Source organism: Thalassophryne amazonica, chromosome 1 (assembly GCF_902500255.1).
Source record: "Thalassophryne amazonica chromosome 1, fThaAma1.1, whole genome shotgun sequence".
Lineage (NCBI taxonomy): Eukaryota > Metazoa > Chordata > Actinopteri > Batrachoidiformes > Batrachoididae > Thalassophryne > Thalassophryne amazonica.
In genome coordinates this window covers 155,696,084-155,721,749 of record NC_047103.1, presented here as the reverse complement: position 1 = coordinate 155,721,749, position 25,666 = coordinate 155,696,084, and the positions used below count along the sequence as shown (strand labels likewise).

At 40.1% G+C, this 25,666-nt stretch overlaps 1 protein-coding gene across 3 annotated transcripts in view; it reads right to left on the bottom strand.

Moving 5' to 3' along the window:
• Positions 1-25,666, bottom strand: part of LOC117516023 (FERM, ARHGEF and pleckstrin domain-containing protein 1-like) — a 186,793-nt gene that overhangs the window by 59,430 nt on the left and 101,697 nt on the right. For all 3 annotated transcript variants that reach the window (XM_034176876.1, XM_034176892.1, XM_034176884.1), the window contains exons 7-9: positions 19,645-19,759; positions 8,031-8,178; positions 1,966-2,061 (exon numbers count right to left, since the gene is read on the bottom strand). In XM_034176876.1, the coding sequence (XP_034032767.1) occupies positions 1,966-2,061; positions 8,031-8,178; positions 19,645-19,759 (359 nt within the window). The remainder of the gene's footprint in view (positions 1-1,965; positions 2,062-8,030; positions 8,179-19,644; positions 19,760-25,666) is intronic.

Genomic DNA, 25,666 nt, shown 5'->3' with positions numbered 1-25,666 from the left:
AAAGATTTTCAATTGGATTAAGATCCGGACTATTTGCAGGCCATGACATTGACCCTATGTATCTTTTTGCAAGGAATGTTTTCACAGTTTTTGCTCTATGGCAAGATGCATTATCATCTTGAAAAATGATTTCATCATCCCCAAACATCCTTTCAATTGATTGGATAAGAAAAGTGTCCAAAATATCAACGTAAACTTGTGCATTTATTGATGATGTAATGACAGCCATCTCCCCAGTGCCTTTACCTGACATGCAGCCCCATATCATCAATGACTGTGGAAATTTACATGTTCTCTTCGGGCAGTCATCTTTATAAATCTCATTGGAACGGCACCAAACAAAAGTTCCAGCATCATCACCTTGCCCAATGCAGATTCGAGATTCATCACTGAATATGACTTTCATCCAGTCATCCACAGTCCACGATTGCTTTTCCTTAGCCCATTGTAACCTTGGTTTTTTTCTGTTTAGGTGTTAATGGTGGCTTTCGTTTAGCTATTCTGTATGTAAATCCCATTTCCTTTCGGCGGTTTCTTACAGTTCGGTCACAGACGTTGACTCCAGTTTCCTCCCATTCGTTGCTCATTTGTTTTGTTGTGCATTTTCGATTTTTGAGGCATGTTGCTTTAAGTTTTCTGTCTTGATGCTTTGATGTCTTCCTTGGTCTACCAGTATGTTTGCCTTCAACAACCTTCCCATGTTGTTTGTATTTGGTCCAGAGTTTAGACACAGCTGACTGTGAACAACCAACATCTTTTGCAACATTGCGTGATGATTTACTCTCTTTTAAGAGTTTGATAATCCTCTCCTTTGTTTCAATTGACATCTCTCGTGTTGGAGCCATGATTCATGTCAGACCACTTGCTGCAACAGCTCTCCAAGGTGTGATCACTCCTTTTTAGATGCAGACTAACGAGCAGATCTGATTTGATGCAGGTGTTAGTTTTGGGGATGAAAATTTACAGGGTGATTCCATAATTTATTCCTCAGAATTGAGTGAGTCCATATTTTTTTCCCTCTGCTTGGTCTAAAAAAGTAACCGTTACTGACTGCCACAATTTTTTTTCCTGATTTCTTATAGTGTTTCTTAAAGCCAGAAAGTTGCCATTTGAAATTACTTTAGTTTTGTGTCATGTCTGTGATCTGCTTTTTTTCTACAAAATTAAACAACTGAATGAACATCCTCCGAGGCCGGTGATTACATAATTATTGCCAGGGGTTGTATTTGTGTGTATATATATATATATATATATATATATATATATATATGCAAATTTATTTAAAAAAAAAATTAAGCATGCCCCTGTACATAACTATTCACAGCCTTTGCCATGAAGCTCAAAATTGAACTCAGGTCCACCTGGGGTAAATTCAGTTGAATGGGAGGATTTGGAAATATATACATACAAATATATGTATATACACACATACATACAGACATTCACACGTTTGAGGCAGACCTTTTCCAAAGATAACTGAAACGAAAGACTCGGCAGACTTGAAGCTTCAGTCTGTGGAGACACTTCAGCAGCAGTCAGTAATAAACACATCCAGTGTGTTCTGTTGCCATGCTATCACAAAGATCTTTAGTGGGGATGCAAGCAACCTCTCTGTTGTTTTTTTTTAAAACAACAACAAGGCAGTGTATGCACCATATTGTATTTTGAAGCATCAACAGGGATGTGCCGTGGCACCGTTTCTTCTCAAACAATATTCATCTCAACAGGAAAACCTGATACACAGCAGACAAGCAGACTTATACCAAACACAAACATGCTTAAGATGAGATTTTTTTACATGTCAAGCATCAAATGCACCAAGACCATCCAAATGTTCCCAAACAAAATACAGATCCACCCCCTATAAGACAGAAAGGCTGCAATTTAAGGAACACCATCACAGGGAAATGGAAAGAAGGAAAAAAGCAATATGTGAGCAAAAGCAACAAGAGAAGTCAGACTCACAGTGGGATCTGCTCTCAGCTTGATTAGAAATCTTTTGCGTTTGAAGCTAAGTTTACGAATCTTGGACCAGTTGAAGGCATTGATTTTTGTGTAGCCCTGGGGAGAAAAAAGGAAGACACAATAAGCTGTTTTAAAATGGTATGTTGTTTTCAACAAAAAATATTTTTAAAATCATTTTCTAGTGGCATACCAGAGACATGTGAAGGTGAAAACAAAAGTTCTTGGCAGAGGAAACACAGCACAAACCAGCTGGATGGAGACTAACCACAAAACCCCTTGAATTAATTAAACAATCTGTTGTATCAGCTAAATCTTTAAGCTTGCAGGACTCTGACAAAACAATTATGAGCTAATAAGACAAACCGCAAAGACAGAAGATAGAAAAGACTGCAGATGTGGGACAAAGTCAGTGACAGGTCGGTCAGGTTTTAGAGCAACAAGCCCCACAAAAAAAAAAAAAAAAAAAAAAAAAAAAAAAAAAACCCTTGTGGGACTGGAAATCTATTCTCAGAATAATTGAACACAGAATGAAAGAAGCACAAAACCTTCGGGGTTTGTTCTTGATGACATAAGCTTTAGTTTAAGATGTGAAGACATTCTCAGTTTGACCTCTGGGGTCAGCTAGAGATCACTGACCTCTGGGATATGAAATTTCTACGCACAAAATTAGAAATGAGTGTATCTTAGGATCTAAATGTGATAGAAATGTAAACTAAATGTGTGATTCCATGTTTCTGGAAATGAGAAACTCATTTATAACATTGATATCACTCTTAGAGGTCAACATCAAGGAGAACAGTTAAGGTCACTTAAAAAGATCGTACATTTTGGGAAATGTAAATACAAAATTTCATTAGATTTTCATAAACAATTCCATGTAAATATGTAAATGCCAAAAATGTAGGCCTACAAATATGGACATGACAAAAATGGAGGCCTCTTTAAATTTTAACTCATTTGAATTCTTGAACTCATTTGAATTCAACAGAAATAGTCCATGGGCCAAGCAGGTTTTCAGTACCACTTAAGGGGAAAAAACGACACTCAGAATCCATCCCAGGGTGTTAGCTGTAGCCAGGTAGGGATCAATGAAGAATTACACAGAGGTCAAACTTTAAAAATGCTCCAATCATGTTGAAAACTATATCACATTACTTGTCTGATCATAACGATTCCAAAAAGGTCGAGTTTGGACAATCTATGACGGAATGTTCTGCAGTTATGGGGTCAAAACAGCAAAAACGGTGACAAAGGTCAATTTCAGTTTGTACAGGGGTTTTCATTTATATAGCGCCAAATCACAACAGAATGGCCTCAAAGCGCTTGACACAAGTAAGGTCTAACCTTACCAACCCCCAGAGCAACAGTGGTAAAGAAAAACTCCCTCTGAGGAAGAAACCTCAAGCAGACCAGGCTCAAAGGGGTGACCCTCTGCTTGGGCCATGCTACAAAATATAAATTACAGAACAACTCACAGAACAATTCACGGACGAATATACAAGAAATGCTATTGGCGCACAGGACAGGAGGATGCTGACCTTGTTTGACCTTTACTTTGGAGACAAAGCATTCAACACAGTCAAAACTATTGCATTTATTGATCCTTTGATTTCAACCAATAATTTGCATCATTTTTGCTGAAATTGGAGCAACTTTAACTTTTGAACCTTGTACAAACTGAAATTGACCGTTGTCACCATTTTTGCTGTTTTTACCTCATAACTCCAGAACATTCCATCATAGATAGTCCAAACTATACCTTTTTGGAATTGTTATGATCAGACAAATAATGTGATATAGTTTTCAACATGATTGGAGCATTTTTAAAGTTTGACCTCTGTGTAATTCTTCATTAACCCCTACCTAGCTACAGCTACCACCCTGGGATGGCTATCATACATTTTTGTGTAGGCCATGACACACTGAGGCTGGATTCTAAGTGTCGTTTTTTCCCCCCTGAAGTGGTATCGATTAGGTCAAAATTCATGACTGGCTCATGGACTAAGGCTGAGTCTCAATTCTACCCCTCGGCCCTTCCCCTCCGTTTTGTGCGGGCACGAGAGACAGAGGGGTGTCTCAATTCTCTTTTTGGAGCGAGGTGGAGGGGAAGGCGAAGGGCTTCAAACCCCTTCAAACGGAGTGAATCTGGATGCACACTCCATTTGGAGGGGTAGGAGGAGCTTACCGCTGTCTCCGAAAAAACAAACATGGCGCCGAAAGAGCCGCACAAATGAAGCAGCTTTCATTACAAATTACACTGTTTAGAAAGTTATAACTTGCCAAAAAACTTTACAGGCAGTTGTCTATGACAGCAATGTGTATGCTGCTGGATGCATGTTGCGTATATTGTCATTCTGAAGAATATCGTAACGTTGCTCGTGCGCTGAGGCGTTATAATGCATATACACACGAATGCTACAATAAGACACTTTTATATCTCACAATAGAGAAAACCATAATAAAGGATAAGCACGTTAATTTGTATGTTCATAAATCTTTGGATAATATCAATCCCTGCTGTTGGATTTCAAGGCCTGTAACACGGGTGTATTTTGGAAACAAACAGGGAGCCCTGAGCGCACTCGTCTCCTAATAAGAAAATGAGGCAGAAAATCAGAAGTTTCATCAATGTTGGAAAATATATACACACATATGTATATGTGTAACACATAACCTGACGTCCTAATAGACTGCTCTTATTTGTCAAGGATATTTCTAAAGGAAATAGGGCTGGATGCAAAAAATGGGAGAATTTGAAAAAGAAATATAAGGTTAACAGAACTAGATAACATACTTACAGGTGCTGGTCATATAATTACAATATCATGAAAAGTTGATTTATTTCAGTAATTCCATTCAAAAAGTGAAACTTGTATACATTCATTGCATACAGACTAATATATTTCAAGTGTTTATTTATTTTAATTACTAATTAATTAATTAATTACTAATCAACCAATTAATGATAATCAAACAATATTAATTATTACTATCATTGATTAATTATTATTAGTATTATTAACATTAATGAATTACAAATTAATTAATGATTAATACTATTAATTATTATTATTATAAATTACAAATTTATTACATTAACATGACATGATTGTGATGCGTCTTCTTCTGTTTCTTTGCAGTTACACAGAAAGGCGAGAAAATAAAAAGCAAACAGGCTGCTGCAACAAGTTGCATTTCGGTTGCCATGTTAACAAACAGTGAAAACAGCAGTTTTTTTTTCTCCTAAGGCGGAGGGGTGTCTCAATTCATAGGGCTAGAGGTATACCCCTTCACCTTCCCCCTTGTTTTAAAGGGGTAGGCGTAGGGGTAGGGGCAGGGCCAAGGGGAAGGGGTACAAAAGAGAACTGAGATTGGGGGTAAAACTCCCAAATTGAATTCCAGTGAGAAACTCCCAATGCAATGTAAATAGCGTAGCATTGAACAGGTTACCTAATGAGCATTCTAAAATCAATACAATACAGCGGAATTTGTTGCAAAGGCCTTGACCTAGGGGATACAACAATGTAGACGGACAACTTGTATCATCATCAGAACACTGTTTTAGTCATTGCAGTCACCAGAGCATGTGTACAGTGCTGTGCACATTAATATTGTCTTTTTACAGTGCCCAGTACAACCCTTTTTTGCACCCACAGTGCCAAAGCTCGTAGCAAGCTTGTGATGCCTCAAGGAGTGTTGTCAACTAATACAGCTTCTACATAACCAACAGTAGTTTTTAACAAGCCAGAATCCATTGAAGTAAGACAGTGAACCACCTGGCATAATGACTGTGATCAAGAGCAAACATCCGTGGCAGTAGTAGTGTAGGCACTTGCATATACAGTTGTATGCAAAAGTTTGGTCACCCCTGATAATTTTCATGATTTTCCATTATAAATCATTGGTTGTTTGGATCAGAAATTTCAGTTAAATATATCATATAGCAGACAAACACAGTGATATTTGAAAAGTGAAATGAAGTTCCGAGTATTGATTGAAACTGTGCAATAATTATTTAAACAAAATTGAGCAGGTGCACAAATTTGGGCACCCTTGTCATTTTTCTGATTTGAACACATTTAGCACTAATTATTGGAACGCGAAATTGTTTTTTTAAGCTCATTGAACCTTGACCTCCTTACACAGGTGAATCCAATCATGAAAATGGGTATTTAAAGTGGCCATCTGCAAATGTTTCCCCTCTTTGCATCTCTTCTAATGAGTGGCAACATGGGAGCCTCGAAACAACTCTCAAATGACCTGAAAACAAAGAGTGTTCAACATCATGGTTTAGGAGAAGGATACAAAAAGCTATCTCAGAGATTTCAGCTGTCAGTTTCCACTGTGAGGAACATAGTGAGGAAATGGAAGGCTGCAAGCACAGTACTAGTTAAGGTCCAAAGTGGCAGGCCAAGAAAAATCTCAGATAAGTTGAAGTGAAGGATGGTGAGAACAGTTATAGTCAACCCACATACCTGCTCCAAAGACCTACAACATGATCTTGCTGCAGACAGTGTCTCTGTGCATCGTTCAACTATACAGCACACTTTGCACAAGCAGCTGTATGATGCTGTAATGCAGAAGAAGCCTTTTCTGCATACACGCCACAAACAGAGTCGCTTGAGGTATGCTAAAGCACATTTGGACAAACCAGCTTCATTTTGGAATAAGGTGTTGTGGACAGATGAAACTAAAATTGAGTTATTTGGACATAACAAGGGGGGGGGGGGGGGGGGATGCATGGCTGAAAAAGAACACCGCATTCCAAGAAAAAACACTTTGTTACCTACAGTAAAATTTGGAGGTGGTTCCATCATGTTGTGGGGCTGTGTGGCCAGTGCAGGTACTGGGAATCGCGTTAAAGTTAAGGGTCAAATGGATTCCAGTCAATATCAGCAGATTCTTGAGAACAATGTTCATCAATCAGTGACAAAGTCAATGACCTTAAACACTGCCAAAATCTACAAAGGCATTCAGGCAAAGGAACAAGTACAATGTTCTGGAATGGCCACCTCAGTCCCCAGACCTAAATATTATTGAAAATCTATGGTGTGATTTTAAGCGGGCTGTCCATGCTCAGAAACCAACAAATCTGACTGCACTGGAGATGTTTTATAAGGAAGAATGGTCCAAAATACCTTCAACCAGAATCCAGACTCTCATTGGAAGCTATAGGAAGCGTTTAGAGGCTGTTATTTCTGCAAAAGGATGATCTACTAAATATTGATGTATTTTTTTCTGTTGGGATGCCAAAATTTATGCACCTGCCTAATTTTGTTTAAAGAATTACTGCACACTTTCTGTAAATCCTATAAACTTCATTTCACTTCTCAAATATCACTGTGTTTGTCTGCGATATATTTGACTGAAATTGCTGATCCCAAAAAACCAATGATTTATAAAGGAAAATCATGGAAATCATCAGGGGTGCCCAAACGTTTGCATACAACTGTACATCTCAAAGTCAGTCTGCCTCAATGATCTCACAAACAGCAGCCTGTAAATCTCCAGGGTCAGTGATTTGAGCCAGTAGTCAAAGTGGGCACTTATTTCAGCTTTTTGGTGACACCATATTGACCTCTGGGGGTATCGTACTGATCAGAAAAGGGTTTCTCATTCCCAGAAATATGGAAATACATATTTGGTTTACATTTCTATCACATTTACATCCTAAGATATGCCCATTTCCAATCTTGTGCATAGAAATGTCATATCCCAGAGACTAATGACATCTAGCTGGCCCCAGAGGTCAAACTGAGCATGCCCTCACATCATAAATTAAAGCTCATGTCAAGAACAAACCCTGAAAATGTCATGCTTTCATTCTGTGCACAACCGTGATGCTTAACAACCCCACTACCCGTGTCAAACTCAGACATCATGAATCTTGAGTTAAAATGTGGACAAATAAAAGTAGTACTACTATTATTTGTTTCTCACCAGTGGGCTGAGAAAACCATCTTTTTTTTTAATCTCTCCATTTGTTGCTGGGTATTTTCAATCTTCCAAATGTTATTTCAACATAACAGTTTTGGAATTTTAGGCAGTTTGTTTATTACGTTCACCTGAAAAACCAGCACCCCAGTGTGTGCCACAGCCAGGCTGAGTTTAGTCCCCTCTCTGTCCTTGGCTGGGTGTAGACGAACACCGTACATCTCCAACCGCCGGGCGATTTCCAGCAGCTGGTAGTCAGACTCTGCTGGTGTATGCCCACTGTGGAGAACAACAACCAATCACTGATTAATCAACATGACAGTCAACCAGCAGCCTGCTAGGTGATTTGTTCTGCAGCAGAAACAGAAAGTGTGATTTTATTGTTTTCTACATGTGCCAAAAAAAAAAGAAGCTTCCTCATTATCTTCACAGATGTGCAGCCACCCTACCTGAATTGTTTGGAAGGCCACCTTTAAATTTAGTTTACTATTTTTGCACAGAATTAGTAAAACAACACTGCTTTCTGTAAAAATAGACTACAATATGACATGCCAAACAGAGGATATGAGATATTACATTAGCTAAGTCTACACTATTATTTCTGAATATTTTGTATCTCAAGAAGGGTGTTATGGTGACTCAGTGGGGTACACCTTGCCATGATGGTGACATTTGGAACAGCACCATTTGAGCTTCAGAGCAGTTCTCCAGAAAACCTATGGGTGATGTCACAGTGGGATTGTCCAGAATTCAGACACAGACTATGACAAAAACTGATCATTTATCTGACAAAATGCTGACAAAAAGTTCACAATGACCAAATACGTATGATATCAAACAGCGGTGATAACATTTCATTCATCTTGTCTGGAGGCTTAAATAAGTTGTAAAGGAACCAAACGATCTCCTTGTTTATGTCCCACATAGGATCAACAGTTAAGAATGAGAGTGTGTCACAGGTGCAGCAGGCACGGTTTCTGTTTGCATGTACTTAATGTTCGACCCGAGTCGGTCCATCTTGGTTATGATGTGAAGTCACGACTTTAATGTGAATGTAGAAACAACAAACTCAGAAAAGAAAAGAAAAAAAAAAAAAAAATCAGATGGCAATACCCACTGTGGTCAGGAAGAAATCAACCACAACAGAAGTTTGTTTCCTCACAAATCTGAAAATAGCTTCCTGTTTCCTGTACAACGTGCTGAATTAGCCACTTCCTTCCTGTGTTGGTGAGGGAGTGGGGGTTGGGGTGTGGAGGAGCAGCATCCAGAAAGAGATTAGGTGTGTGGTGCCATGTGTCGCTCCTTTGGTTTTCAGCTCTTATCAGTGTTTAATAAGGTTTTAAAGGATTAAATGTGTGCACAAAACCATTTGTAAACTGTGGTGGGACAAGAAAACTTGTACAAAAAAGAACAGGGATGTCTCTGTTCTATCGTGATGGACGTTTTCGTGTGTGTGTGTGTGTGTGTGTGTGTGTAGGGGGAGGCTTTTCACCCGGGGCATTAGGGAGTGCCGAGTCCTATGTCCACAGATAGCCACCTCAGTGGGGGACAGATTAGAGGTAGGTGTGGGTGTGTGAGCAGTTGTGATTAAAGAGATAAATATCTGTTCAGGAAAAAGACTTGGCTGTAATTGTATAAAGGGTGTGAGTGCACGTTTGAATGAACAGATATATATCAGTGTTTAGGAGAGCTATTGTTGAGGTACTGTATAACACCAATTCCAATGAAGTTGGGACGTTGTGTAAAATGTAAAAAACAGAATACAATGATTTGCAAATCCTCTTCAACCTACATTCAATTGAATACACCACAAAGACAAGATATTTAATGTTCAAACTGATAAACTTTATTGTTTTTGTGCAAATATTTGTTCATTTTGAAATGGATGCCTGCAACATGTTTCAAAAAAGTTGGGACAGTGGTATGATAAGTTTTGGTCCAATAATTTCTAGACAACTAACATTTTTGCAGACGTAGCTTTCTGTAGTAGATGCACAGTTCTATCCTCTACAAACAGAGGAGAGCTGGTTCCAAAAGAAACCGCTCTATCCTCTGCAGGCAAAGGAGAACTGGTCATAGAAAAGAAAAAACTCATTTCTTTTGACCCCATACTAATACAACCCCTGGCAAAAATTATGGAATCACCAGCCTCGGAGGATATTCATTCAGTTGTTTAATTTTGTAGAAAAAAAGCACATCACCGACATGACACGAAACTAAAGTCATTTCAAATGGCAACTTTCTGGCTTTAAGAAACACTATAAGAAATCAGGAAAAATAATTGTGGCAGTCAGTAACGGTTACTTTTTTAGACCAAGCAGAGGGAAAAAAATATGGAATCACTCAATTCTGAGGAAAAATTATGGAATCATGAAAAACAAAAGAACGCTCCAACACATCACTAGTATTCTGTTGCACCACCTCTGGCTTTTATAACAGCTTGCAGTCTCTGAGGCATGGAATGAGTGACAAACAGTACTCTTCATCAATCTGGCTCCGACTTTCTTGATTGCTGTTGCCAGATCAGCTTTGCAGGTTGGAGCCTTGTCATGGACCATTTTCTTCAACTTCCACCAAAGATTTTCAATTGGATTAAGATCCGGACTATTTTTTGACCCTATGTGTCTTTTTGCAAGGAATGTTTTCACAGTTTTGCTCTATGGCAAGATGCATTATCATCTTGAAAAATGATTTCATCATCCCCAAACATTCTTTCAGTTGATGGGATAAGAAAAGTGTCCAAAATATCAACGTAAACTTGTGCATTTATTGATGATGTAATGACAGCCATCTCCCCAGTGCCTTTACCTGACATGCAGCCCCATATCATCAATGACTGTGGAAATTTACATGTTCTCTTCAGGCAGTCATCTTTATAAATGGAATTGGAACGGCACCAAACAAAAGTTCCAGCATCATCACCTTGCCCAATGCAGATTCGAGATTCATCACTGAATATGACTTTCATCCAGTCATCCACAGTCCACAATTGCTTTTCCTTAGCCCATTCTAACCTTGTTTTTTTCTGTTTAGGTGTTAATGATGGCTTTCGTTTAGCTTTTCTGTATGTAAATCCCATTTCCTTTAGGCGGTTTCTTACAGCTGGTCACAGACGTTGACTCCAGTTTCGTCCCATTCGTTCCTCATTTGTTTTGTTGTGCATTTTTGATTTTTGAGACATATTGCTTTAAGTTTTCGTATTGATGCTTTGATGTCTTCCTTGGTCTACCAGTATGTTTGCCTTTAACAACCTTCCCATGTTGTTTGTATTTGGTCCAGAGTTTAGACACAGCTGACTGTGAACAACCAACATCTTTTGCAACATTGCGTGATGATTTACCCTCTTTTAAGAGTTTGATAATCCTCTCCCTTGTTTCAACTGACATCTCTCGTGTTGGAGCCATGATTCATGTTAGTCCACCTGGTGCAACAGCTCTCCAAGGTGTGATCACTACTTTTTAGATGCAGACTAACAAGCAGATCTGATTTGATGCAGGTGTTAGTTTTGGGGATGAAAATTTACAGGGTGATTCCATAATTTTTTCCTCAGAATTGAGTGATTCCATATTTTTTTCTTCTGCTTGGTCTAAAAAAGTAACAGTTACTGAATGCCATTATTTTTTTCCCTGATTTCTTATAGTGTTTCTTAAAGCCAGAAAGTTGCCATTTGATATGACTTTAGTTTTGTGTCATGTCTATGATCTGCTTTTTTTCTACAAAATTAAACAACTGAATGAACATCCCCCGAGGCCGGTGATTCCATAATTATTGCCAGGGGTTGTATGTTGGCAATAGCACCCAAGTCATCCAGAGGCATACAGTTTTAATTTATGGTTAAAATTTTAGCCAAACTAATTTCAGACAAGTTTAAATTAACGTCACGTCTGAAGTTTTCTAAAGTGGAAATATCAGATATATGTTTTAGTTTTAAAGTAATGCATGATTTTTGAAGGTTTTAGTGTGGACATGCAGCTGTGCTCAGTGCATTATGGGTATTCACAACAGAAGAAATACATTTAAGACTCTCTGATCAGGCTCTACAATGACAGCACCATTAAACTCTTTGTATATTGTACTTAAAACTCTCGGGAATATATTCTCTGGGTTTATAGACGTTATTATGTTTGTTTTATGTAAAAATACCAAAAGAGGCCCAGGTTGCTTCTCCAAAAGCCGAAACGTCTGTTCAATTGTGATTCAGGCCGTGTGATATAATCGCCGTCAAAATGCATAAAACACTGCCATCTACTGGCAACCAGTTATATCACAGTGTTGCCGACCGCAGGATTTTAAAATTATCTGTAGGTTTCCAAAACCTGAGAGACTACACATGTGGAGATAAAAAAAAAAAAAAAAAAAATCATAGATCTGACAGGTTTAGTTGTACACTGTGTGATGTCAGCCACACGGTAAAAACAACACACACAAACAGATTTAACACACGAACATTCCCAGGTCAAACATCTTGCTTTCTGATTGGCTGCATGTCACATTCAGCTCCTCACATCCTTCCGAGGAGATCAGAGCGCTCTTACAAATCACACACGGCAGGAATATCTGATAAGATTATATTTAGCATCATCACTGTATCATTTCATTGTATTTTGATGTGATTCATCACATCATTGTATCACTTCCTGTTCCGGAGCACAGCAGTGTTTTGCTGTATCTGTTAGCTGTTTAATCTGCGCAGTTAGATTGATCTAGTTAACTAGATAACGATTTGTTTCACAGTGTAATCTTCACTTGCCTTAACTAAAGCACTCCCTCTGCTGAATCACCTCTAAATTATTTACACATTATTCACTTTGTGTGTTTTTAGGAATCCGCTAGCTTAGCGTAGCTACTAGCTCTTAGCCGATTTAGCATGGCGGCTTCTCCTGTCTCTCCCGCACTTTTCTGCTCTGGGTGTGAAATGTTTAGTTATTCCTCTGCCTCCTTTACCAGTAATGGTACTTGTAATAAGTGTAGCTTATTCGTAGCTTTGGAGGCCAGGCTGGGCGAATTGGAGACTCGGCTCCGCACCGTGGAGAATTCTACAGCTAGCCAGGCCCCTGTAGTCGGTGCGGACCAAGGTAGCTTAGCCGCCGTTAGTTTCCCTCTGGCAGATCCCGAGCAGCCGGGAAAGTAGGCCGACTGGGTGACTGCGAGGAGGAAGCGTAGTCCTAAACAGAAGCCCCGTGTACACCGCCAACCCGTTCACATTTCTAACTGTTTTTCCCCACTCGACGACACACCCGCCGAGGATCAAACTCTGGTTATTGGCGACTCTGTTTTGAGAAATGTGAAGTTAGCGACACCAGCAACCATAGTCAATTGTCTTCCAGGGGCCAGAGCAGGCGACATTGAAGGAAATTTGAAACTGCTGGCTAAGGCTAAGTGTAAATTTGGTAAGATTGTAATTCACGTCAGCAGTAATGACACCCGGTTACGCCAATTGGAGGTCACTAAAATTAACACTGAATCGGTGTGTAACTTTGCAAAAACAATGTCGGACTCTGTAGTTTTCTCTGGGCCCCTACCCAATCGGACCAGGAGAGACATGTTTAGCCGCATGTTCTCCTTGAATTGCTGGCTGTCTGAGTGGTGTCCAAAAAATGAGGTGGGCTTCATAGATAATTGGCAAAGCTTCTGGGGAAAACCTGGTCTTGTTAGGAGAGACGGCATCCATCCCACTTTGGATGGATCAGCTCTCACTTCTAGAAATCTGGCCAATTTTCTTAAATCCTCCAAACCGTGACTATCCAGGGTTGGGACCAGGAAGCAGAGTTGTAGTCTTACACACCTCTCTACAGCTTCTCTCCCTCTGCCATCCCCTCATTACCCCATCCCCGTAGAGATGGTGCCTGCTCCCAGACCACCAATAACCAGCAAAAATCTATTTAAGCATAAAAATTCAGAAAGAAAAAATAATATAGCACCTTCAACTGCACCACAGACTAAAACAGTTAAATGTGGTCTATTAAACATTAGGTCTCTCTCTTCTAAGTCCCTGTTAGTAAATGATATAATAATTGATCAACATATTGATTTATTCTGCCTTACAGAAACCTGGTTACAGCAGGATGAATATGTTAGTTTAAATGAGTCAACACCCCTGAGTCACACTAACTGCCAGAATGCTCGTAGCACGGGCCGAGGCGGAGGATTAGCAGCAATCTTCCATTCCAGCTTATTAATTAATCAAAAACCCAGACAGAGCTTTAATTCATTTGAAAGCTTGACTCTTAGTCTTGTCCATCCAAATTGGAAGTCCCCAAAACCAGTTTTATTTGTTATTATCTATCGTCCACCTGGTCGTTACTGTGAGTTTCTCTGTGAATTTTCAGACCTTTTGTCCGACTTAGTGCTTAGCTCAGATAAGATAATTATAGTGGGCGATTTTAACATCCACACAGATGCTGAGAATGACAGCCTCAACACTGCATTTAATCTATTATTAGACTCAATTGGCTTTGCTCAAAATGTAAATGAGTCCACCCACCACTTTAATCATATCTTAGATCTTGTTCTGACTTATGGTATGGAAATTGAAGACTTAACAGTATTCCCTGAAAACTCCCTTCTGTCTGATCATTTCTTAATAACATTTACATTTACTCTGATGGACTACCCAGCAGTGGGGAATAAGTTTCATTACACTAGAAGTCTTTCAGAAAGCACTGTACCTAGGTTTAAGGATATGATTCCTTCTTTATGTTCTCTAATGCCATATATCAACACAGTGCAGAGTAGCTACCTAAACTCTGTAAGTGAGATAGAGTATCTCGTCAATAGTTTTACATCGTCATTGAAGACAACTTTGGATGCTGTAGCTCCTCTGAAAAAGAGAGCTTTAAATCAGAAGTGCCTGACTCTGTGGTATAACTCACAAACTCGCAGCTTAAAGCAGATAACCCGTAAGTTGGAGAGGAAATGGCATCTCACTAATTTAGAAGATCTTCACTTAGCCTGGAAAAAGAGTCTGTTGCTCTATAAAAAGCCCTCCGTAAAGCTAGGACATCTTACTACTCATCACTAATTGAAGAAAATAAGAACAACCCCAGGTTTCTTTTCAGCACTGGTATTTGGTTAGACTCTTTCTCTCCGATTGTTCTGTCTGAGTTATTTTCATTAGTTACTTCATCCAAACCATCAACATGTCTATTAGACCCCATTCCTACCAGGCTGCTCAAGGAAGCCCTACCATTATTTAATGCTTCAATCTTAAATATGATCAATCTATCTTTATTAGTTGGCTATGTACCACAGGCTTTTAAGGTGGCAGTAATTAAACCATTACTTAAAAAGCCATCACTTGACCCAGCTATCTTAGCTAATTATAGGCCAATCTCCAACCTTCCTTTTCTCTCAAAAATTCTTGAAAGGGTAGTTGTAAAACAGCTAACTGATCATCTGCAGAGGGATGGTCTATTTGAAGAGTTTCAGTCAGCTTTTAGAATTCATCATAGTACAGAAACAGCATTAGTGAAGATTACAAATGATCTTCTTATGGCCTCAGACAGTGGACTCATCTCTGTGCTTGTTCTGTTAGACCTCAGTGCTGCTTTTGATACTGTTGACCATAAAAATTTATTACAGAGATTAGAGCATGCCATAGGTATTAAAGGCACTGCGCTGCGGTGGTTTGATTCATATTTATGTAATAGATTACAATTTGTTCATGTAAATGGGGAATCTTCTTCACAGACTAAGGTTAATTATGGAGTTCCACAAGGTTCTGTGCTAGGACCAATTTTATTCACTTTATACATGCTTCCCTTAGGCAGTATTATTAGACGGCATTGCTTAAATTTTCATTGTTACGCAGATGATACCCAGCTTTATCTATCCATGAAGCCAGAGGACACACACCAATTAGCTAAACTGCAGGATTGTCTTACAGACATAAAGACATGGATGACCTCTAATTTCCTGCTTTTAAACTCAGATAAAACTGAAGTTATTGTACTTGGCCCCACAAATCTTAGAAACATGGTGTCTAACCAGATCCTTACTCTGGATGGCATTACCCTGACCTCTAGTAATACTGTGAGAAATCTTGGAGTCATTTTTGATCAGGATATGTCATTCAAAGCGCATATTAAACAAATATGTAGGACTGCTTTTTTGCATTTACGCAATATCTCTAAAATTAGAAAGGTCTTGTCTCAGAGTGATGCTGAAAAACTAATTCATGCATTTATTTCCTCTAGGCTGGACTATTGTAATTCATTATTATCAGGTTGTCCTAAAAGTTCCCTAAAAAACCTTCAGTTAATTCAAAATGCTGCAGCTAGAGTACTAACGGGGACTAGAAGGAGAGAGCATATCTCACCCATATTGGCCTCTCTTCATTGGCTTCCTGTTAATTCTAGAATAGAATTTAAAATTCTTCTTCTTACTAATAAGGTTTTGAATAATCAGGTCCCATCTTATCTTAGTGACCTCATTGTACCATATCACCCCAATAGAGCGCTTCGCTCTCAGACTGCAGGCTTACTTGTAGTTCCTAGGGTTTGTAAGAGTAGAATGGGAGGCAGAGCCTTCAGCTTTCAGGCTCCTCTCCTGTGGAACCAGCTCCCAATTCAGATCAGGGAGACAGACACCCTCTCTACTTTTAAGATTAGGCTTAAAACTTTCCTTTTTGCTAAAGCTTATAGTTAGGGCTGGATCAGGTGACCCTGAACCATCCCTTAGTTATGCTGCTATAGACTTAGACTGCTGGGGGGTTCCCATGATTCACTGAGTGTTTCTTTCTCTTTTTGGTCTGTATGCACCACTCTGCATTTAATCATTAGTGATTGATCTCTGCTCCCCTCCACAGCATGTCTTTTTCCTGGTTCTCTCCCTCAGCCCCAACCAGTCCCAGCAGAAGACTGCCCCTCCCTGAGCCTGGTTCTGCTGGAGGTTTCTTCCTGTTAAAAGGGAGTTTTTCCTTCCCACTGTCGCCAAGTGCTTGCTCACAGGGGGTCGTTTTGACCGTTAAGGTTTTTACGTAATTATTGTATGGCCTTGCCTTACAATATAAAGCGCCTTGGGGCAACTGTTTGTTGTGATTTGGCGCTATATAAATAAAACTGATTGATAGATTGATCACAATTGTCGGGACATCCTTAAGCTTGTTGGAAGGGGAAGATCGGGTCCGATATTGGCCTGATTATCTTGCCATGTGAACCAGGCTTGATGTTATGACGCCTCACGGAGCGACTGATTGATCTGTTATAACACCGCACCGAGCCGCTAACCAATCCGATGTTATGACGCCTCACGGAGCGACTGATTGATGCGTTATGACACCGGTCTGCACCGAACATGTTTTCACTATTATTTGATTTCTTTGTGTGACTGACATCATTATTCAAGCATTTAAACAGCGATTCCTATCGCCACACAACTCCAACCACACACAAGAAAGTTTTTTGACAGTTCTTGTTACTGAAAGAAACCTCGTCTCCCTAACCGGATACAGTTGTGACGTCATCAAGCGTGCGCTTAGAGGCTGTCTAGCGGGATCTTGAAATTTTTTCTTTTCTTATTTTATACAAATGAAAAAAAATGACATATTTTACAAAAGCACATTTATTTACTAGAAGCACTCAGAGAGTGCAAACCTCCGCCAAGGCCATGGGGTCACTGACGCCATAACATCTACACGCTGTGGAATCATTGAACCTAAAAAAGTCTAACAATGATGTTTGCTCAGTAGTAAAAAAAAGTTTCATCTGCTGTGACTGGATAGCATGTATCCTTAGCGCTTGGCATCACAGTTTATTGCAACTTGCACCTTTCCCAGAAGCTACTGTCATCTGAGCACTGATATTGATATTGCATGTGCTTATAGACAAAAACAAAAAAGAGACAAAATTCAATTTATTATTCAACTAAACTGCAAATATATGATTTTTTTTAACATTTATGAAACACTTCTCTAAACAAGGCCATAGGGTCACTGACCCTAAAGAGATTCCCTCCTTGGCACAGTGATCTATTAAACAATTCAGTGTTACAACCAAAACTATGATACATACACTTTTCTTTCATTTATATTTGACATCCTTGACCATGAAAACATACCACTAGAACTTGGAATCACTTTTGTCTTTATTAGTTCAAAAGTTATTGTATAAAAACGATTTTTCGGTAATGGCGGTTTTCTTCTGGATCTAGCTCCATAACATTTGAAGCTACACCAAATCTGATGACACCTTACTGAATCAGTACAGATTCAGCTACAATTTGGTGTTAGTTGTGCATCTCTAGCTTCATTTGTCACTTCACACTGACAAATTTTCTATTTTCCCTATATTTTGGATCACCAGATCCGGAATCCGGATCCGATCATCACCAAAATTTGTTGTTTGATAGAACATTTGACTATGTTACACCCTAATTTTTTTCAAGACTTTCTGCCTTGTTTTTGTGGAGTTAGAAACTAGAATGTCAAAATTCCCCCTATCCCGCAATGGTGAAGAATCCTTTAAAAAATTCCTGGAGTTATCCTGCTGACAAACAGACAGACAAACACACAAACGTGACCGAAAACATAACCTCCTTGGCGGAGGTAATAAATTTAAGAAATATTACAATTTGAAAAAAAAATGCACCGAAACGTGATGACAGCTGCAACTGCTTAATGCTAACTTTTAACATTGAAAATGCCATAGACATGCTAACGTGTTAGCATCGGGATCCGGATCGTGATCCGGATCACTACTAAAATTTAATCACTTGTTCCTCTTGTAATTTCCAACCATCAAAATCCTTTCAAAACTTTTTGAGTTGTCCTGCTGACAAACAGACAAACAAATGCACGCGACCAAAAACATAACCTCCTTCGTGGAGGTAACACCAACACGTTACATTCATTCACTTGTGTTGTTTTTTACATAGAATGAATGAATCAACCAATCAGTATGAGCAGAGGCTTAGGTACCCATAATCCCCTTTGGGCATCTGTGTGTTAATGCTCAAATCTTCAGAATTAGTGGATTATTTTAAAGTTAACAGATATGTGTTATATATCACTTTGTACACTTTAAGAGTTTACATTAATGTAGTTATTCTATCTGGAATAATTTTATTCATAAAGCAAAACCATAATTCAAATCTGCTTTCCATTTCAAGACCTCTGTCTCATCGCTGGACCACTGTATCCTGTCAGGGTAAATGCCGCTTTCCTTCAGCAGGGGGCAGAGTGCACGGGAGAGAGCGTACGGGATGCAAAATTGGAAGTTATTAGTATCAGTTATCTGTAGCTTCCGATAAGTTTTAGACAGTTTATCAGTTTAGTGTTAAAAAAGATAACTTTTCAGTTTGCTGATTACCAGTTATCGAAGCTAACTTTTTGGTTAGCTGTGCCCACCACTGGATACAGGCCCACCTACAGAATGCAAAATGCACCAATTACAGGCACACCAGCCCCTTTTGAAGGCCATGACAACTGATGATCTCATTGGTTTATTTGATGTTCTAACAAAACCTCAAATAACCATGACTAACTGAACACAACCCTTTTGTACCCTGCACCCTACCTTGCACTCAGATTATGCACTGTGTACATAGTACAGTGGACTTGACATGCTAATCCTGTTGCATTGCATACTTCAGACCGTGACGTATAGCTCATTAAGACAGGGCCCTTCAACATGAGTAGATCTATTTACCTTAGTCCACCCCACATCTTACTCTCCTCTCTGAAGATTAAACAGTTTGCACGTGAGTTTAAATCAAACTGTGTACATGCACGTGGATGTGATAACTCACACATGTTTACGGTGACAATCAATGATCTTGTCCCTGATGGCATCTTGGTCCGGTAGGTATTTATTATGGAGGAGATGCTGCCAGCTCTGGGTTTCATCAAAGTCACCGATCTCCGCTGTCAGAAGAAAGGACACAAGGAGCACAATGTGGACAATTTATGAGGGTATCGAAATGAGATCAAGTTCAGCCAAATGGCTGATCGTCAAAGGACAGCCAGACAAATGCCAAAAAGGATGGGGGCAAAGAAGAACACAAGCAATCACGGTATAATGGAAAATATGCATTATTCAACTTCTCCTTCATTCTCCTGCAGGTCAGTGTGCTGATGCTTGCATCACCATCTGTTCAGTCCTCATAATATACCACCCATAGGCAGCAGCAGACACACACACACACACACACACACACACACACACACACACACACACACACACACACACACACACACACACACACACACACACACACAGTAGTGACTGTTACTATAGCAACTAAGTGATATTTTGCATGCTGTGCAGTAGCTTCCCACTGTCTCCAGACTGAACTTAACTTACATTGTCGACATATATGAGGTCTGTGAGAAAAGTAACGGACCTTATTATTTTTTTTTCAAAAACTATATGGATTTGAATCACGTGTGATTACATCAGACATGCTTGAACCCTTGTGGGCATGCGAGAGTTTTTTCACGCCTGTCGGTTACGTCATTCGCCTGTGGGCAGTCTTTGAGTGAGGAGTGGCCCACCCTCTCGTCGATTTTTTTCATTGTTTAGGAATGGCTCAGAGACTGCTGCTTTGTTTGATAAAAAATTTTTCAAAACCTCTAAGGCACAACTGAGTGGACACCATTCGATAAATTCAGCTGGTTTTCGGTGAAAATTTTAACGGCTGATGAGAGATTTTGGAGTTTTACTGTCGCCGTAAGGACGGCCCACGGCGCCTGACGACAATCTGCGCTCCGAGGCGGCGGCATCTCGCTGTTTCAAGCTGAAAACTTCCTAATTTCAGGCTCTGTGGACCCAAGACGTCGTGAGATAACAGAGAAGTTTCAGAAGAAGCCGGCATCAGGAGTTTACCCGGACATTCCACTATAAAAGGAGATTTTGTAATGAAAGAACGTGCGGGCAGATTCGCATGTCGGGCCGGACCCGACCGCGGGGGGTCGCCACAGGAAAAACACCTCTGTTGGAAACCTTAATGGACAAGTTGGAACATGCCCAAGCTGTTAAACAATTTCTCAGATACTCACTTGCTGAAAGCCATCAAAAGCCGCCTGAATTTTACAAATGGTTTTCAACACAGAGGTGTTTTTCATGTCGCGACGCAGACGGATTTGCCACGTCGTCACGGATCCGACTCGGAAAATTCGTCCGCACGTTCTTTCATTACAAAATCTCCTTTAACAGTGGAATGTCCGGGTAAACTCCTGATGCCGGCTTCTTCTGAAACTTCTCTGTTCTCTGACGACATCCTGGGTGAACAGAGCTTTAAATTAGGATGTTTTCAGCTCAAAACAGCCAGACGGACGCCACCTCTGACCGCGCCGCGCCGATCCGCTTTGTGGGCTGTGCTTAAAGCGAAAGAAACTCCACAATCTCCCATCAGCAGTTAAACTTTACACCGAAAACCAGCTGAATTTCTCGAATAGTGTCCACACGGATATCCCTCACCGGTCCTGAAAAAATTTGATAAAGCAACGCGCGCCGTCTCCCTGCAGCGTCTCAGACAAAGAGATTCCGACGGGAGGGGGAGTCCACATCTCACTCAAAGCCTGCCCACAGGCGAATGACGTCACCGACAGGCATGACAAAACTCACGCATGCGCACAAGGGTTCAAGCTTGTCTGACGTAAAAACATATGAATCAAATCCATTTATTTTTTGAAAAAAATAAAAAGGACCGCTTTTTTTTTTATCACAGACCTCGTATATTACTGTGATGAAGACGTGCAGATTGATGAGCATGTGCAAGAACACTGGAACACAATCAGAAGTTTGTGTAGTTCTGAAGTGATTTCTTAAAACATGTATATCATTCAAATTCATAAGAGCTCCGCTCCTTCCCATTTCATCCGAAATAGCAAATCGGGGTGCATTTCAAAGCATGATGGTAACATCTTGATTCGTCTTTGTCAATATTGGACAATCATAACAGAAGCTAACTTTAAAATCACCTAATCATGACAGTCAAGTTAAGTCTGGGAACATGCGCTGTTGCTGTGCATCACCACATCCACACCACAAAACCACCTTGGGTCCTGAATGGTAACCACACAGGTGGAGAACTCTTCTATGTCCACCTTCCACCATAAGCCAGGTGAAATGAGGGCATCCTCTACACCAGCTGCTGGGTCCTCAACACTGAGGTACCTACAGTGGGGTAAAAAAGTATTTAGTCAGTCCCTGATTGTGCAAGTTCTCTGACTTAGAAAGATGAGAGAGGTCTGTAATTTTTAACATAGGTACACTTCAACTGTGAGACAAAATGAGAAAAAAAAAATCCAGGAAATCATATTGTAGGATTTTTAAATAATTTATTTGTAAATTATGGTGGAAAGTATTTGGTCAATAACAAAAGTTCAACTCAATACTTTGTAACATACAAAGTATGTTACAAATGTATGTATGCCATACATTGTTGGCAATGACAGAGGCCAACTTTTCCTGTAAGTCTTCACCAGGTTTGCACACACTGTAGCTGGTATTTTGGTCCATTCCTCCATGCAGATCTCTAAAGCAGTGATGTTTTGAGGCTGCCACTGGGCAACATGGACTTTCAACTCCCTCCACAAATTTTCTATGGGGTTGTGGTCTGGAGACTGGCTTGGCCACTCCAGGACCTTGAAATGCTTTTTACGGAGCCACTCCTTCGTTGCCTGAGCAGTGTATTTGGGATCATTGTCATGCTGGAAGACCTAGCCACGTTGCATCTTCAATGCTCTCACTGATGGAAGGAGGTTTTGGCTTAAAATCTCACGATACATGGCTATGTTCATTCTACCCTTAACCCAGAACAGTCGTCCTGTCCCCTCTGCAGAAAAACAGCCCCAAAGCATGATGTATGGTGCTCTTGGGGTGCAACTCATCATTCGACTTCCTCCAAACATGACTAGTTGAGTTTTTACTAAAAAGTTCTATTTTGGTTAGGTCTCCAATTGGTTCAAAATGCTGCAGCCAGACTTTTGACACAAAGCAGAAAGTTCAACCACATTACACCCATTTTGCAATCCCTTCACTGGCTTCCTGTCCCAGTGAGATCAGATTTTAAGGTTCTGCTACTAACCTATAAAATTATTCATGGACTTGCACTTCCCTGCCTAGTTGACCTAATTAAACCTTATGTACCGGCCCGGGCTTTACGTTCTCAGGGTACAGGACTACTTTGTGTCCCTAAGGTGAATAAGAAGTCTGCGGGTCACAGAGCTTTCTCTTATCGTGCCCCTGTTCTGTGGAATGGTCTCCCTGCGTCAATAAAACAGTCAGATTCTGTGGAGATTTTCCAAGTCCAGACTTAAGACGCACTTATTTACCCTTTCATATGGCTAGCATACTGGTACAGTTTTGTTTTACACTTTTTACTCTTAATTCATTTATTAGTAATTGGAGCGGGCTGCGGCGTCAACTTTACCTAAATTCTGTGTCTTTTAGTGAAGTTTAGGGATAGTAGCCGGCGATCACCTTAGTACTTCTCTGTTTTTCTTGTTGTTTAATGCTTGCAAATTATACAGTATTTTTTGTCTTTCTGATGCCTGATTGTTTTTTTCTCTCTGTTTAAGGTGCCACTCCATCCAGAGATGGGAGTTGTATTCGTGTTGGTGATCCTCCTGTCCTGTGCGCCAATAGCATTTCTTGTATATTCGTCCATGAATTGTTCTGTGAATTGTTCTCTAATTTATGTTTGTAGCATGGCCCAAGCAGAGGGTCACCCCTTTGAGTCTGGTCTGCTTGAGATTTCTTCCTCAGAGGGAGTTTTTCCTTACCACTGTTGCTCTGGGGGTTGGTAAGGTTAGACCTTACCTGTGTGAAGCGCTTTGAGGCAACACAGTTGTGATTTGGCGCTATATAAATGAAAATAAATTGAAATTGGTTTCATCTGACCACATGCTATTCTCCCAATCCTCTTCTGGATCATCCATATGCTCTCTGGCAAACTTCAGAGGGGCCTGGACATGTACTGGCGTAACTGCGTACATGTACTGCGTAGTGCGTAGCCTTTGTTACTTTGGACCCAGCTCTCTGCAGGTCATTCATCAGGTCCCTCTGTGTAGTTCTGGGATTTTTGTTCACCGTTTTCATGATCATTTTGACCCCACAGGATGACATCTTGCATGGAGCCCCAGATCGAGGGAGATTATTAATGGTCTTGTATGTCTTCCACTTTCTTACAATTGCTCCCACAGTTGATTTATTCACACCAACCTGCTTGACTATTGTAGACTCACTCTTCCCAGCCTGGTGCACATCTACAATTTTCTTCCTGGTATCCTTCGACAGCTCTTTGGTCTTGGCCATGGTTGAGTTTGGAGTCTGACTGTTTAAGGCTGTGAATAGGTGTCCTTTATACAGATAACGAGTTCCAACAGATGCCATTAATACAGGTAACAGGCGGAGGACAGAAGAGCTTCTTAAAGAAGACATTACAGGTCTGTGAGAGCCAGAAATCTTGCTTGTTTGTGGGTGAACAAATACTTATTTTCCACCATAGTTTACAAATAAATTCTTTAAAAATCCTACAATGTGATTTCCTGGATTTTTTTTTCTCATTTTGTCTCTCATAATTGATGTGTACCTATGTTGAAAATTACACACCTCTCTCATCTTTCTAAGTAGGAGAACTTGCACAATCAGGGGCTGACTAAATACTTTTTTACCACACTGTATGCGCTGTGTCAGGCCCTGAGAAAATTGTCAAAGCTGACATGCTCGTGAAATGCAAGTGATACTCCTCATCTCAGTCAAACCTAAGTGCCCGCATGTTTGGCATAAAGTCATTCCAGTGGTCCAGTGGTACCCGTGCATGACTCCACAGAGATCTACTACCAAAGACATCCAGCTATCCAGTAAGAAAGGAAGCACCAGGATCCTCAAGACCTAGATCCTCATTCTCCTGCAATGACATTGCCACTGCCAGACACCTCTGTCCAGAGACCTCATGACTTCATAAGCTCATCCCAGGTGTCTCCTGAACTCAAAGGCCCAGAGGGCCCAGACATATAAACATGACTACTGAGATGAGAACTTTTCTACAGGAGTAACACTTTTGCCGCACACAGATACACTTCTGATGGTGGAGTCCAGGAGGTCATTAGCAGCCAGGATGTGAGTTTATATCCAGGACAATCATGAACCCACACACTCTGAATCCTCGCTCAGCTCTTCAAAGTGCCGAGATCACAGCATGATTCACAAAGTGAAGTTCAACAGACACTTCCTTGCCAACAAACGTATGGAAGCCACTGGTTCGTTCATTAAATCCCCCCCCCACAAATTTTTAATGTGTAGAGACAATCGAGCAGAGAAGCAGGCAAAGGCCACAGAAATAAAACCTTGATTTCACACAGTCTTTCACAGTACATTCAGATATTTTGGGAACATGTCATGAGAATGCCGACGTATAATATCAAATCTCAGTTCAGAAATAAATGATCAGCACATGTTTTAAAGACCATTTTTGGACCTAGATAACAGTTCCTGCCAGAATAAAGCAGCTGACATGACCACCATCAACACAAAGCGATCGTTTTCAGACAACGACCCAAATGTACTTTAATCATCTGAAACAAATGACACTGTCTGTGAAAGGTGAAAAGTGCCTCCACTGAAGAAACAGTTTTTAATGGCAGCTAAGTGAATATTATGGACTTTGGCACTTTATCTATATTCATAGTTTTATTTATTCATTTAGTATTCCTTGTTAACTGGATTTACAGTTTTAAATGGTAAATAGACTGCATTTATATAGCACTTTTATATTTTTGATGCATTTTGTGCTTCTTTGTTTTTTATCCATCTGTGTTGTGTGA